This window comes from Setaria viridis, chromosome 1 (genome assembly GCF_005286985.2).
Source record: "Setaria viridis chromosome 1, Setaria_viridis_v4.0, whole genome shotgun sequence".
Classification (NCBI taxonomy): domain Eukaryota; kingdom Viridiplantae; phylum Streptophyta; class Magnoliopsida; order Poales; family Poaceae; genus Setaria; species Setaria viridis.
The window spans coordinates 33,593,338-33,609,338 of NC_048263.2; the positions used below are offsets into that span (position 1 = coordinate 33,593,338).

General features: G+C 46.4%; 1 protein-coding gene and 1 long non-coding RNA gene across 4 annotated transcripts; both read right to left on the minus strand.

Moving 5' to 3' along the window:
* Nucleotides 1-4,583: 4,583 nt before the first annotated feature.
* Nucleotides 4,584-7,332, minus strand: LOC117866355 (uncharacterized). Its single transcript, XM_034750556.2, has 7 exons — nt 6,904-7,332; nt 6,196-6,784; nt 5,956-6,075; nt 5,773-5,844; nt 5,589-5,654; nt 5,074-5,112; nt 4,584-4,971 (listed from the first exon to the last, which is right to left on the minus strand). Exons 1-7 carry the CDS (start codon nt 7,290-7,292, stop codon nt 4,795-4,797), a joined length of 1,452 nt encoding a protein of 483 aa, XP_034606447.1. The 5' UTR covers nt 7,293-7,332; the 3' UTR covers nt 4,584-4,794.
* Nucleotides 7,333-7,946: 614 nt separating this feature from the next.
* On the minus strand, nt 7,947-14,042 carry LOC117866362 (uncharacterized). Of its 3 annotated transcripts, none has more exons than XR_011898490.1 (5): nt 11,473-14,042; nt 9,700-9,834; nt 9,235-9,315; nt 8,480-8,999; nt 7,947-8,392 (listed from the first exon to the last, which is right to left on the minus strand). It is a non-coding gene; the product is annotated as an uncharacterized lncRNA (long non-coding RNA). The 3 variants fall into 3 exon arrangements; XR_004642859.2 differs by having other exon boundaries at nt 9,700-9,857; nt 11,473-14,039; XR_011898489.1 differs by having other exon boundaries at nt 9,700-14,034.
* Nucleotides 14,043-16,001: the final 1,959 nt, after the last annotated feature.

Genomic DNA, 16,001 nt, shown 5'->3' on the forward strand with positions numbered 1-16,001 from the left:
GCCTGGGAGAGGGCGCGCGAACAAGGGGGCCGTTCCATGCGGTCTTCGGGTGGGCACACACCATGAGGCGGGTGCAACTGGCCGGCCGCAGCCTCACAAGGTTGCTTTCCCGCGCCATTGGCCCAGGCAAATCGCTAATGCCGTTGATCCACGTCATGTTGACGTCGTAGCCGTCCAGGGGAATCTAACGTTAATTCTAAACCGTTGGATCGGCTAGCAGCGGTGACCCTTGTTCTACACCCTACCCGATGTATGTGCAGCCCTCCGGAAGACTCCCGTCGACAGCGCGCAGCTAATAAAATCTTCCGTCTCGTGGAATGACGGAAGAGACGGAACCGTCGCTGCTGAGAACATCCGTCACTCCTGAAAACATCCATCGCTCCTGTAGCCACACAACTAGCACACGATCATTGACAATATATTCAAATCATCCGTTAACAATCGGAAGAGGGTGTCCCCTTGAAAGGTATGATCCGAGATCCTGACATTGGTCAAGCTGACGAACCTGACATTGGTTCCCACCGTTGCTTTCAATCCAAATCAGTGAAGTAAATCCCTGTCTAAAGCTAATGAGGCTCAGAAAAATCCAGTCAAAATCACGGTCGCAGGAAGAAAGCAAGAGACGCACCGTCGGCCTCCGACCGTGAAGGCCGCTAGGCGAGTCGACGGAACCTTGCTCTGGTAAGAAAGTTAACTATTATTGACCCCCTTCCCTTAATCTCCTTTTTCCTTAAAGATTAAGCATCGGCTGAGCATCTGCAATTAAAGATCTAAAAATATCCATAACTCTAATCCTGACCTCACATATTTATCTACTTTTTCCGTATGGGGCATCCGTGCTAATGACAAACTCATATTAATATATCAAAAATATCTCATCATATTTTAATCTTTTCCAAAGCTGACAGACAACATGAAGCTAATAACTAAAGGACTGGAGCAAACAAAGTTATGTTGTAAATGAATTCTAGCAGTAGAAGCATTTGTTCTTAACTCAATATTCTGGGAAAACAACAGGAGCAGAGCACATGGAGGAATCAAACCTGAAAAGCTAACAACTAAAGTACTAAAACAAAAAAGATTCTCTCGTAGATGAATTCTAGCAGTAAATGCGTTTCTTCTTAACTCAATATTCAGAAGTTTTACAATTGCACTAGATTGTGAAAAAAATTGGGAAAGCAGGAGCAGGGCACAAGGAGGAATCAAACCTGAAAGAGATGTGCATATTGATGAATGATGCATAGGTCTTATCTCTGTCCAGGTTCTTCCTAGCATAGAAAATAGGCATTTCTGATAACAAGGGACAAGAATAAATTAGAAATGAAATAGGAACTGATTGAGATACTGAATTGATAATCCTATATCTTTGTTTCGAAGAGCATCAGCAATTAATGATCTAAAACTATCCTAATTCTTAATATAGTGTGCGGAATGAAAACCTGTCCCTAGAACTACAAATCAATACGCCAACAAGATAATAGCATTAATAAAAAAAAGGTGTTCTTAGCATTAGTATAGACAGTACAAAAACTACAAATACCAATTCTACTCGTTTGTAAACCTTTTGTCCTGTTTCAATGCATATATGTAGAAACTCAAAAATAAAGAAATATGCATGAGAAAAATTACATGTTATCTATGCTCTAGCTCATATGGAAGTCAAGTAGGGATCACAAATTTAAAAGTGAAAAAAATACTTCCAGAATTTTGATAAAAAATAAATGAAGACACTAAACTAACTTTTTTTTATCGCTCCCTTAATAGTTCCAGATTTCTATTTAGGAGAACTTCTATGATATGATATAATTTAAATTCATTCTTTATCTAAATGTAGGAAATAAAAAAACAAAAGGAAAGAGAGAAAAAGGAAAAACACTGCAGCAGCAAAAACAGAAGGTATAAAATCCTTAGCTTTAAATTTAATCTTCAGTACTTTACTGCTCACTAATGCCTTATATCATTCATCTGTGGGAACAGTAGGCTTATATCGACACTTTATGAAACAAATAATCCTATTCTCTTATAGAGATATAATAACTAATATTATATCTGTCGGGGATAAATCTCAATACCCGCAAGGAAGGAAGAAACTGGACTCCTACTAAGATTCCCATATAATCCTAATATGACTAATATCATGTAGTTCTAATAGGACTCTTACATATAACAGACCAGCTATCCCGACCCCAGAGTATATAAAGGAGGACGGGGGTACCTAGATCAGCAGGACTATAACAAAAATTAAACAACGCCCAAGCGTAGGACACAATATACAACACTGGTGACCCAAACTTGTATAAATCACGTAGGATATTACGCTAACCGGTAGCCCGAACCTGTATAAATCTGTATCTTTATCCCGTGCTTTACTATGAAACTCCAGGTGCGGCGATTCCTCACCCACCAATCTACTACCTCGGGATACCTTTTGGTAGGTTATCGTGTTTAAAATACTGACAATTGGCGCGTCAGGTATGGATCCTATAGATCTGTTGCTTTTGCTAAATATACTCAAGAGATGCATGTGGGAATTTAGCATGCATGGCTGCTCCGGCTTCCACAGCGCTCGTCGACTCGCTGATAACAGCATCGTCGTCTCGACTAGAAACGTTCCACGCCAAAAACCACGCCAGGAATCATTCTCTGCTAAAACTATACGCGAATGCGCATGGCAGGAGCTGATTCTGAATCGTATCAGTCCATTATTTTCTCTTATATAGGAGGAAACAATCAAACGATTTTCAACAATGGTACAGCTGTCCACCAATTGCCAGCCTATCGTTGGCAATGCAGCCCAGGCCGAGCACTATATAACTGCCTCATTGTCCTCCAGCATCGCCACACCAAAACCAAGATTCAGTCATACTACTAGTTTGCAAATCCGATCTGCCGGACTGCCCCAATCCATCACCGCCCGCAAAGTCTAGCCATGAGAACCAGCCTCATTCTTCTCATCGCCGTTGTGGCCATATGTCTTGCTGCGACGCCCACCGCAGCCCTCGCCGGAGGATGGTTTCCGCTACCGGACATCAACGACCCGCATGTTCAGGAGCTCGGCGGGTGGGTGATGGCCGAGCACAACAGGAGAGACAAGGCTGCACTCATATTCAACAGTGGTGAGCGGTCAATATCAGATAGTGTCCGGAGTGAAGTACAGCCTAATCATCCAGGCATCAAACCCCCGACGGCAAGAACATCTTTGACTAAACATGAGCTAATTACAAAATTAATTGCATAGAGGGAGTCTAATTCGCGAGATGAATCTATTAAGCCTAATTAATCCATCATTAGCAAATGGTTAATGTAGCACCACATTGTCAAATCATGGACTAATTAGGTTTAATAGATTCGTTTCGTGAATTAGACTTCATCTGTGCAATTAATTTTATAATTAACCTATATTTAATACTCTTAATTAGTATCCAAACATCCAATGTAACGGGTGCTAAACTATAGCACCCTGGCCCTTACTTGTAGTGGTTGAGCTCAAAATTTTTGTCCGTTGCGGTATTTTTTTATGTAATAACAAGCTAGTTTAATGTGCCTTTTTCCTAGGAATTTTTTATTGGTGCACTTCGCTGGTTATACAACATTTTTCGGTCTCAGTTTTTATCCACCTTGTGACAGTTCCTTCGCCATTGGCCCATGTCTTTGTCTTCCAGTCAATATCTAGCTAAACGCAGAGAACCTCGACCACGGCAATCTAGTTCATTGTATTTGTACGTGGTCCGAGGCTGTAATCGGTGCCTCACCTTCTCCGAACAACACGCCCCTTGTTGCTCTAGGACCTGTTTGGTTCCTAAATTGGGAGGGGTAAAGTTGGTATTTTGCCATAAATGCGCAACTGTAGTATTTCGTTTGTATTTGTGAATTATTGTCCAAACATCGACTAATTAGGCTCAAAAGATTCGTCTCGCAAAGTACAACAAAACTGTGTAATTAGTTTTTAATTTCGTCTACATTTAGTACAAGTTTGATGTGATAGGGAATCTTCTTTTTACATAGTACCAAAGTTAGTAATTTGGGAGTAACTAAACAAGGCCCTATTCGTCGTCGCTGCCAGCCAGAGCCTGGCGGCCGCGTGGCCTCCCGGCCGGGAGCAGGGCCCTCATGCATCTAGCTTGGACCTGGGGGCGGAGGCGGTGGCGCTTCGCACGGCGTTGCTGGCAGCTAGCGTTCCACTTCGGTATGGCGTACACGCAAGTCTGCCTCCACGGCCTGCGGCCCGCGGGCACCGGGCAACCCGGTGGCATGCACGGTCGGTGCAACGGTGGCCTTCAGCTGGCCGCGTCGTTCCCAGCTTTATTTCTCACATTGGCATCGCTCGTGCTTCCTAGGCTGGGAATCTTGGATTTCTGTGCGTGTACACTCTGTAGTCTGTACACTGCACGCACGAGGCATTGGACGGAGCACCAGGCGCGGAAGCTAGGTTGATGCACGGCGTAGAGCCTAGAGAATTCTTGTCTGAGATCATATAAACTCTGTAACGATCACAAGTACATCATCGAACGAACGAACGAACGTGTGACTACATCTGGTGCTGTGGTGCAACCTCGCTACGAAATGTGACGGCTGTGAGCAGCTAAGGTCGATTAATTCAGATAATTTCTTCAGCACTCATTAGTACAAATCAACAAACACAGGACTGCAAATAAACTAAACAAGCCAGATCGTGCTACAAGCTAGCTACGAACCACAAAGCACCATAAAGCAGATCAACTGCTGTCGTCGTCCTATGTAACACCGAGCAGAGCCAAGGAACACTCTTCAGCTAGCAGTCAGGCGATTGAGATCTCATCGGTACAGGCAGCCCCTGTACGCCGGCGTCCAGTAGTCCATCGCGGTGCCGTCCCGGTACACTTCCGGGGTCCACGAGACAGGGACCAAGCAGAGGCCCCTGTTCCTCAGGTCGTGCTCTGCCTGATCTCCCTTGCTCGTCTCTGCATGCTCCACTACCCATGGAAGGTTACCCTGAAACAAAAGCAACAGCAGCTGGGTGAATAATTCTGCTCTCCTTTGGATGCATGTAGCTTCTGGATAACGACGAAATCATATGGAACTTCGCTATAGTACCTTGTTCCTGCTCGAATTCGTGTACGGCTCGCTCAGCAACTGCACGGAGAAAGAAAGAAAGCAGGATGCGATCAGCTAGCTGCATGCGTAGCTCAACTGGAAAAAAAAACGAGGGTCCTGCGATTGCGACAGCCATCTATTCTCTGTGCAACTATGCAGCAGGCACCGTCCTTTTCTCATGTCTCGGTGGTGTGTGTGCGTGGGACACGACGAGATGCGAACATTCTTTATGTTCGTCTGGGCCATGACTAGGAAGTCCACTGATGGAAAAAGGGGGTCCAACTAGGTCAATATCATATGTGGAACCAGCTATACAGTCGTTGCAACGATTCATTGTATCTCTGAAGATGCGTGCCTCTGTGTTTGTGTGTATGTACAGTGCACATCTGTGGTACACTTCCTTTTGCTACTAATGTCAGGATGAGCATAGGAATCTTTTACTTTTCCGGAAGCTTTTATAGCTAGGTCAAAATGTGCAGGGCAATGCAGGGGGTTTGGGGAATGGACATGTTTACCTGCACTTGTTCATGCAAAAACTTGATGTACTTGATCGTCTCAAACAGCACTGATGCTGTATCAGTCTGAAAGAAGATGAAATAATTGTGTATAAAAAAGGTTAGATTGGAACATTCTTTCGCAGTTTAATTTCTCTGCTTGCACAGAGTAAATTTTAATACAACATTAACCATATGGGAGTACCTTCCCGAATGGCGAAACGATCTGCTGCAATGCGGTGATCTTCTCTCCTATCTTCACTTTAGGCACTTGTGGCTGCATTTGATTGTTGTTTTCAAATCATCATTTCGTCGACATGCGAAATATTGGAAACGATGTACCAAGTTAATTGAATATCTCAGTGACAGTTCTCATCTTTGTTGTTACCTTGGGAGGAGATGCTTTGGAGCCCTCTTGCTTCGACTTCTTCACGTTGCTCGTCCTCTCCTCGGACGGCCGCTTCTTGCGTTCACTCGCAGCTCCACTGCCGCTGCTGCTACTCCTTGCCTTCAAGAAACACAAGCAAAAACAGTTCACTTCTGCAAAAGAATGGTTCGCCAGTAGCTGCCATCACTCGTAGTTTATTGGCCATTGGCATAAACAATTACATGCATGCTCATATCTTACCGACACAATATCCTGTTCTTGTTTACTGCTGTCAGACAGATTGCTGGATCTCAGGTACGGCTGCACCGACGATGTCGATTCTGCGTTTGATCTGTAGCCACTGAAAGAGCTGAGATCCGGCAAGCTCCTCATGCCAAAGGAGCCGCTAGCCTCCACAGCTCGGCCCTCCTGGCAAATCTTGTCAAGTCCCATACCCGAATAATCCAAACTACCATGCATGCCAACACTAGTATTTGTACTCAGCTGCTGAAGAAAGGAAGCCATGGCCGGTGCCGCAAGCTCTTGCTGCTGGTTGCTGCCTTCCTTCATCTGGTGGTGGTCTGCGTAGGGGTAGCATGGCGTGCAACCCGCCATGTTCATCCCCTGGTGCATACCGGGAGGATTAGAGTTCCCAAAGAACAGCGGCGAGCCGGTGGCCTCGTACTTGATCGGTGCAACATCGGAGCCTGCTCCGAGCCGTCCTGACAGAGCCTGATGATGCGCGGAGTAGTGACCGGCGTCGGCGGGGACGTCCTCGAACATCTCCTGCGTCACGTTCTTGGACGCGAGCAGGTCGAGGAAGTTCTCCCTGTAGCATGTGCTGTTGCTTCTGAAATTTCATCAGAAGAAACAGTCGTGCGTGTCCATAACCTAGTTTAGTTACATGATCTTCACACAGCAAGAGGCATGCGATAGAGCGTTGCTAGAGGGTCATGAATGGGTACTCACTGTTCGCCGTGCTGGCTCCATGGATGGCCGTGGCCGTGCTCCCCCGCAGCCGGGAGGCGCATGTCGGGCGGCGAGGACGAGGCGTCGGTGGCGAAGGCCGAGCCGGCGGAGCCGAGGAGCGCCGCCGTGGTCCCGGCGTATGATGAGCTCCAGGAGGGGAATAGAGAAGACGCCGACGAGGAGGCAGCTTGCAAGGCTGCCGCATGCGCCGCCTGGTGATGATGATACTCCCACATGGCGGCGCCCGCCGGCGAAGTGGACGACGACAAGCTGCGCCTGCACACGGCCGAGGAGGAATCCTGCACCTGTAGGTCGGTGGCTTCCTGATGCGGCTGGTGCCGGGGCATGAAATACTGGAGGTGCACCGCGCCGGCTGCGTGCAGGTGCATCGCATGCGTCTACGGATCGAAGGGGCCGTGGACCAAAGCTGATTCATGTGGGGGCCTATTTGTAGGACGCGCGCTTGGAATATTTTCCGGTGGGTTTTTTGAGGATGATCCGCTTGCTACCGTCAGCATGATGCGAGCATGCGGCGAGACATCATTGAGAATTTAGGGGGGCGCTTTTCGTTTTACAAATATGCACTAGCCGAATTTTAAATGAGTACTTTGATTCAGTCGTGTGAGTAATTCTTATGTTACAGTCTCACCACGAATTTTCTCTAGATAGAGTCAAACTTATTACTTTTATTTCCGCTAACCATTACACATGATGTAGTTTCTGCAGATATATCACAAGAAGAATCTAATGTTTTGTAGATGCAAGGAGAAGAACGCGACTTTTAGAGGTATACATAACACATCAACTTCAAGAAGATTCCAGCACAGTCGCAAATGGCCAGCGAAGAGCAGACGAGAATGAAGGAAAATTTGAAGTCCGAGTGAGACGGCAGTCTTAACGTGGCAGCCTTCTCTCTGGGACTGTTAGCATATTAGACGATGGAAGACTGAGGCCGATGGTCTACGAAAGGTACTTGTCATAGCCTTCCTCGTGCACACATTTAGGGGGTTTCAACTTTCAAGCAAAATAACCACAATTGTCCATTTGTATCGTTAACTTACAATCAAGATTTTAAATCTCCTGCTATAGTTATAGCTATTTAAGGCATGGTACCACTATTTGTGTTCATGAACAACTTAGCCGCTATAGCCCGCTATAACCTCATTTAGCTCCGCTATCTGCTGCTGCTAAACCCCTTAGCCCGCTATTTAAAACATTGCTTACAAAAGAATTTCGTAACATTACATCACTCCCTACCAAGTACCAACTGTCGACCTTTTCTAGTCGCAAACAAAACTTCATTTTACTACTTGGTCTAAGGAAGTAGTCATCGGAATTTTCGTTTTATGCGCCATTAGGAGCTAGTCAGAGCCAGTTGCATCACCATAGATGCAGGAGCTTCATTCTCCAACTCAAAGCATCCTCTTCCGATCCCCATACGGACCATATCCTTCTCCGAACATGTAGCATTGCCTGCACCAAATGATTCCTGCAAAGATAGATGCTCTCGTACATCAGTTGTAGGATATGTCATTCAGCGAGTAGGATCTACGCCATTCATGCCGGGAGCACTCACACTTGAAACGTCATATCACGTCACTTTAGACTTCGGCGATACCCCAATCCCAGCTGATTTTCTCCTCGGCTTTCACTGTGACCATGCCAGGTGATTTATCATTGCTAAATGAAGCCACAGACATCATAACTCTGCTTGAACCGTTAAAGAGGAGAATATTCCTAGACAACAGTAATCAGTGCCACTATGCTTTACACAGTCGTCCTGCCACTTGAGTGGGTCAGCCTGCAGCTTGAAATCTTCGATCACTGACTCTCAGAAAACAAAACCTCTCTGTCGTTTATGCATAGTTCCCTACGCTGTCACTGCGCTGCGCGCCACCTTGCCCTGTTCCTTTTACTTGGCGAGCATTGGAGCAGAGGTTGCGGCGCAGTGGAAAGGGCTCACCGTAGGGTTGGTGAAGGACGGTGGTGGCGCTGGCAGTGGATGAGGGCAAGGTTTCAGGGCTGCAATCACTTACTCTCTGACTCCTTTGTGTCACTTAACGCGTATGAATGCCAGGAAAGCATGGATCCAGAATCTGAACACAGCAAAATCAACAGCGGGTCAGCTGCGGAAAGGGGAACAGGCAAACAGCATAATATTTTGTTTGCCTTTCCGTAATTGAGGATAGCACATCTCTTGTCAGGCAACTGGATTGGTCTGTAACTACAACCTAAATAGATGAGCAATCGAGTATATATTATGACCGTGCTTAACACTCAATGACAGCACCTGCTAACACACAGGAAGGGAGAAAAGGAAGTAGAACTTGCCTTGAGACTTTGAGGGAACAGGTAGCAGAAACCAAGCGACGCACGTCATCCCTTCTTTTCCTTTTGATTTTGAAAAAGGAGCTACGAACACAGGGAAATCTGATCAGATGCCAGAAATTGATTAGCTAGCAGATAGTGTCTATAATCTATATCTGTCAAGGAGTAATATGGGCGAAGTAAAACATGGAACATGTAACCCTTTTTCTTAAGAAAGTAGTACTCTGCATATTTCCACCGAAAATAAACTGCGGAGTTTTCATCTACGGCAACGGATTGACCTACTAATGTAGGGATATCACTTTCAGGTTCCAAATAAAACTGTTACTTGAGACTAAAATTTGCTTACAAGATGTTGCAGCTGCAAATACTTTTTCATGAAGATGAGGAGTCGGCCAGTGTGACTATTAATCAAGTCAAATAATGATACTTGAATTGAAACACAAGCTGGCCACTGGTATAACTCACCACCGATCAGACTCTGGCACGTGGCCACGTAAAAGGGCATATAGTGGACTCCAAGCTAAAATTCTGTCCCATCACAAGCAGCATGCCTCAGATAGCCTTTCTTCAAATCAATGATATCCTGGACCCCCGTAGATTCTAGAAAAAAATTAAGGACAGGCCTGGAATTTATTTAACAATGGAACTTCAGTGGGAACCAGAATTGCTCATGACACTTGTCAGTATGAGAACATTTGGTCCGCATTCAAATGGCAGAATGATTCATCTCTCATATGTTAAAATGAAAAACAAATACAGTACTTTAATTTTTATGAATTTTAGACTTGCAAGAGTGGTGGCTTCCCACCAAAAATTACTTTGACATCCACTCTAACTATAAAATCCTTACAAAACTCATCACTGATCACCGCCCTGATCTGACCCATAAACATTGGCACTTTTAATAATTGAAATAGAGGACGGGGAGGCGTGCACCAATAATACTCAGTAATCTATCATCCTCTGGGTCAGATACCTGTATTTGTCTTCCTTCTCGACCTAAAGGAATGTTGTGAAAGGGACAGTAGCATTTCAACATGTTCTCATTTAGCAGGGGATAAACTTAGGACTGCATTGTGTTTGCAATGCCGCCAAGGTGTCTCCATTCGTGGTGCAGGACACTCATTCTGCACTCTGGATTGTTTACTGAGAAAAGCATGGACATGAGAATTTTCCTTCCTAAGCTCAAAGTTAACAGTGTCAAATGGTGATTGGGGGTGAGATGTCAACCTAAGTGGGGTGGAAAAGTTTTCAACTTGAGGTTCGACAAGAGACAGGAAGAATCACCCTCCCTACCCTATCTGCATTTACAGTACGGTTAAGCAGACAATTAACAACTACTTCAGGCCCATCATGCCCGCTAATAAAGCTTCGCAAGTGGGAATATTATATGTGCATGAATGACTACATAAGGACCCTTCACCTTTAGGAAAGTTAGAGAGACAAAACAGGGATAGGCAGCATTAAGCACGCGCATCATATATTCTAATAGAAGAGGAAAAGAGCATCAGGAGGAGGCTCTGTGTACGGTGCACCTAATGGCAGGCGGGTAAAGGAGTGCTTTTTCTTTACTCCAAGTTGACCCTCACTGAAATGTGTCAACCACTAGAATAATATAAGAATAGAAACTTGAAGGCAAGGACAGACAGCTTGCTCACGCTCAATTTGAAAGATATCAAGCGTGAAGGTCGCCCACTAGCAACCCGAATAGTTTGGTGGATGATGACAATGATAGGTGAAAAAACATGTACCAATGAGAATTGCTGGGCTCTGTGTTCATTCATATGTGACAAGCTATGAGACGGTTGTAGGTTAGTCTTGGACTCTTCTTGAGCCTTTCTCTGTCGTGATATGGGACAGGCAAACATGGTCACTAAGTCAAAGCCGTTGATAACTCTGAATGGGAAGATGATGGTCAAAATGCCAGTCATGTCTCTTGAAATGTCTCAGGGTGGATAGCATCTTACAATATGGTCAGAATATAAACCGAAGCAGAAGATAGTGGCTTCAGCTTCATCACCAATCATAGATCGATGGTGAGAATGGAAATTGTACTAAAGGACAAAATAGTATTGCATATCGTTTGACCAGTTCATTTATGCAAACACACTCTGGCTATGCTAGCTTCATAATGATCGATGTCAGCAGCAGCTGATTTAAGCTGCATATAGGTATTATGTATGCACAACTAAAGACCTAAGAAATCAAGAGTGATAAAACCAGGTTTCAAGAAAATACCTCGAGACAGCAGAATGCTACAGCCCAGCTTCTTGCACCTTCTTGAAAGCATGTTCAGCAGTCGGACAGTATTCTAAGCATTTCTTAAGATTGGTTCAGAAAAGCTTAAAAGTAGAGCTGAACAAGAATTAGATGATGATGATGGAAACATTAATCCACTTAACTGGGAGAGGCAGTTTTACCAGCTACAAAGCAAATATATTATTTATAGGAACATTTAGTTCGGCTAGGAAAATAACACTAAGGCCATATTTCCATAGATGATGTGCAGCAAAATACAACCACTGGAATGAACAATGCTAGAAAAATATCACAAGAAAGAACGATGGCATAGTAAACCATGGGAATTACCAGAGTATCTACCTCAACCAAAACCTGATATCCTCTTTACATATAGAAGCTTTGAATCTCTAATTTGGCATGGCTAGCATTGCTATCGTAGGTTTCACTCTGCAGAACTTCTCTTATTGTTCTTATACAGATTTACTTCCTAATCTAGTTGGTAGAAATGTGAATAAAAATAAAACAAGGAAATACGTTGATGCCATAAAAATATATTTACATCGAAGAGAAGAAAATGCAAATTTTATATGATTATAAAGCGTTTAGTGATTTATAAGGTATGTAGTGTTCACGATTGTACAATTGATCATAGCAGCATTGAAAGGTATATAGAATGTATTGGAAATTACATATCTGATCAGAAGAACTAATCCAATAAAACTGTCAGACTGGAACGGCCCAGATCACAATTATTCTGATGTTTCTGTTGATCCAAGTTTCGGACATGTATACTTTTATCGTGCAAATCTCCACGAGCAAAGTTACATTCAGAAATAAATTCTATGGGCAGAAGAGGAACTGAAATACAGATTAGCAGGAGCAATGAGAAATATGGACCAGAAGTTTGAATTGCAAAAAGCAGGAGCCACTTCTGTTGACAGATGAATACCATTACAAGATTCTACTCGGTATCTGATAACATCACTCATGTGGTAGATTTCTGTATGAGAGGGAAAGGTTGCTAATTATCGCGTGCCAAAACTAAATCTTCTCTAAGGTTCGCACAACCCGGTCCCAGACGAGCAATTTCGTCAGACAACCGAACGGGCAATTACAAAGACTGCCTTACCACACTCGCCGCAGCAGCCGAGGCCTCCGTCGCAGCCCACGACGCACGCGGTCGTCGAGCTCGCACCGCCTCGTGGATCGCACATACCTTGTCTGTGGCAGATCGAATGAGAGGAACCCAGCACTCCAGCAGGCAGCCTGAGAAGAAGAGGAACAGGAGTTGCGCGCGCGGGCGCCGTCTCAGCGAAATACAGGTGCCACGGACCCTCACCGTCGATCTCTGACCTACAGCCTGTGGATACGGAGTGCACCCTCGCGGCGAGGCTCGCTACAAAAGAAGCCGCCGCGAGCCCACGACCGGCCAACCGCCGGTGAAGTCAAGCGCAGTGCTGCTAGCTCTGCTCGCCGGGGATGATGTTGAATCGACGCCCCTCCCACGGAATAATGGAGCGAATCGTTTTCCCTGGACTTGATTCGGGTCGGAGCTTCACGATACTGACCGGCGGCGAGCGGCGGCGGACAGACCGGAGCCGGAAGCGCCGATCCAAACCAAAGCAGGGGTGCACATGCAAATATTTGGATCGCTTTTTACTAATACCCCCTAAATTGGATCGCGATTATTGATCACGATCCAAATTAGGGGTGTATTTGTAAAAAAATGGGTCTATATATAAATATTCGGATCTTGATTAATAATCGCGATCCAAATCATCGCGATCCAAATCAGGGTGGTATATGTAAACCTCAGGAGCCAAATAAAAAATAGCTGGATCACGAACCGGGGCCTCTTGTGCGAAACAATCGGGGGCGGCGGACATGGCATCCGGCGGCGCACCGTTGCCGCTCGCCGGCCACCGCTGACCTTGCTGCTGATGCATCCCGCGCTCCCGTCCATCGGTCTCGTGCCACTACCTCCAGCCCGCCGCGCTTCCCTCGCCCACAGGTGTTCATTCCGCGGCAGCGCCGGCGCCGGCGATCGGGAGGTCGCGCGGTGGCTGGAGATCGACGCGGTGAGGGTCCGTGGCACCTGTATTTTGCTGAGACGGCGCCGGCGCGCGCAATTCCGCTCCTCTTCTTCTCAAGCTGCCTGCTGGGTTCCTCTCATTCGATCTGCCACAGCCCATAGACAAAGGTGAGGGGAGTCGTGCTGCCGCAGCAGGTGAGGGGAGGGCGGGCGGGCGGCGGCTCCAGGAGGAGCCCGATTGAACTGCATGGATTCCGCCGAACGGAGCTCACATTCAGGCGGGGTCTCGCGCGCGCGTAGAGTTACCGTGTTTATCGCGGGCTGGCGGGCTGGCGGCGTTGTGCCTTGTGCGGTGGTTGTGCCGGCTCCGGTGTCCGGTGCTCCGCGCGCCCTCGTGTAGTTTTGAGTTGTGACTCCGTGAAGAGCGCCGAGGAGTCCGTCGCTAGCGGCCGTGCCGGACCTAGCAGTCTTTCCCTGCTGCCGTTGGACTGGATGGCCGCCCACCACCAGGCCTCTACCAGTGCCTGATGGGCCCTAGGCCGTCTGTTAACGCTCGGGTCGTGGGCTCTGCTACGCGGGCCCTTTCTTTTTACTGCTGCGCTGCCGTCCTGGCCCAGCTAACGCAACAAACAACGGAAATGAACAGAAAACCTTCCCGACTCACGTGACCGGATCATCATGACCGGCGCCAGCCTACCCTCTCTGCCCAGCTAGTGCCCTAGCTCCCTCGGTCTCGTGCTGTCGTGCTCGTGCATGCCTGCCACACTGCCAGGTAGGCTGATGATCGACGCTGCCACGAGAGGGGAATCTTCGTGCTGCGCTGTGGTGATCAGTGGGGTCTCGAGTACTGGAGAAGAATGGTTCTAGGGGCTTGGAGCCGCCCGTGAAGGCGTGAACCCGCCAGCAGAGTCCCCGGACCCCAGGGCAGGGCCCCTGGCGCCCCGTCCCCTACCCCCCCCCCCCCCCCCCCCCCCCCCCCCCCCCACACACACACACACACGTGACCTTCATCTGGTCTTTTGTCTTCACGCTCCACGTACGTAAACGTAAGCAGGGGTAAAATGCATCTCCGATGCTTTGAAATGACTTGGTTCCCACTGTTGATCTCTCTCGCTTGTCGTAACTCGTGAATATAAGGAGAGTGTTTTCTCATATTTGGTTGATGCTAATGTATACATTTATTTCATCTTACTGTTTCATGGATAAGATATTTTTTAGAAAAAGAAAATTGTTTGCTGCCTCTGCACTCATGGATAAGAATGTAAGATATGTTAGAGGATAAATGTATTGTAGAGTGTTCATGTGGTTTTCTCTTTCTCTTCATTACCTCTTTAGAGTAGTACTTTGTCACAAATGCTGACATTCATTACTCTTTAGTAGAATCACAAATGTTGACATGCCACTATAATTAATAATGAGAATAAAATTTACAGTGAGAGTAGCAACAACGATCGTTTGCCACCACCGGTACGGTCCAGCAGCAACAGTCTATCGTGTTTGCTGCCAACGTATGATTAAGGGATCATCAGGTACACTAACCTTGCACGCAACAATGAAAAGGAAAGCCAAGATATGGTAAAAATGCCAAATTTATACAAATTTGTCCATAGGTATATCGAATGTTCACGTATACAGTGCTCCCCTTTTTTTTCCCTAAAAAGAGTGCATTTCTAAGTATCATTATAAGTCAAGCAACTTAAAGTTTTATCATTTTTTTTAAAAGTGCATCAATACAACAGTACTTATGATATGAAATATTTATTTGATTTAACATGAAATAAGTTTACTTTCATAGTGTACATATTTGATATCTTATTGTTTGTACTCCTCAGGTTCCTCCCACCGTAATTAGTTTGTAAACAAGGGCATTATAGTAATTTATGCTAGTCTAATTATTTTGGACGGCAGTTCACCGACAGACCGAGAGCTATCGGATCGGAAAAAATATTCTGGCTGTTCGGATCAGCTGACTAGCAGCTGCGCTGCGGCAGTGGCTGTAACAGAAAGCTAATAATAGCTGCAGCCAACAAGCATACGGTCGAGAATTGCTGTGCAATTTTTTATGTCTCAAGATAAGGTTACGTAGTTATTTTTTAGCTGGAACTGCATGAGCTGCAAGCTGCAGCCGAGCAGCTGCGTTGTGCAGCTGCAGCAACAGCCGTAGCAGAAGCAAAAACGAGCGCGCCCTCTGTCTCCGTCTCCGCTAGCCTGCATAGGGCTCGCCGTCGCCTGCCGTCCACCTGTGCAGGGAGTCTCTGCCGACTCCTAGCGAAACTTTGGCCTGTAATGACGTACTGTCACCCAACGGCCAACAACAGCGAGTCGACGATGCAGTGGCGCCAGTTCAGGGGTGGCAATGCGCCGACGCCGGGTCAAGAGGCGCGATGCATCAGCATCGGCTTCAGGGACGGTGATGCGACGGTGCAGGTTCAAGAGGCTGCGATGGGGTGGCGCCAACTCATCTTTCATTTGGGCCAATGGGCCAACCCGATGA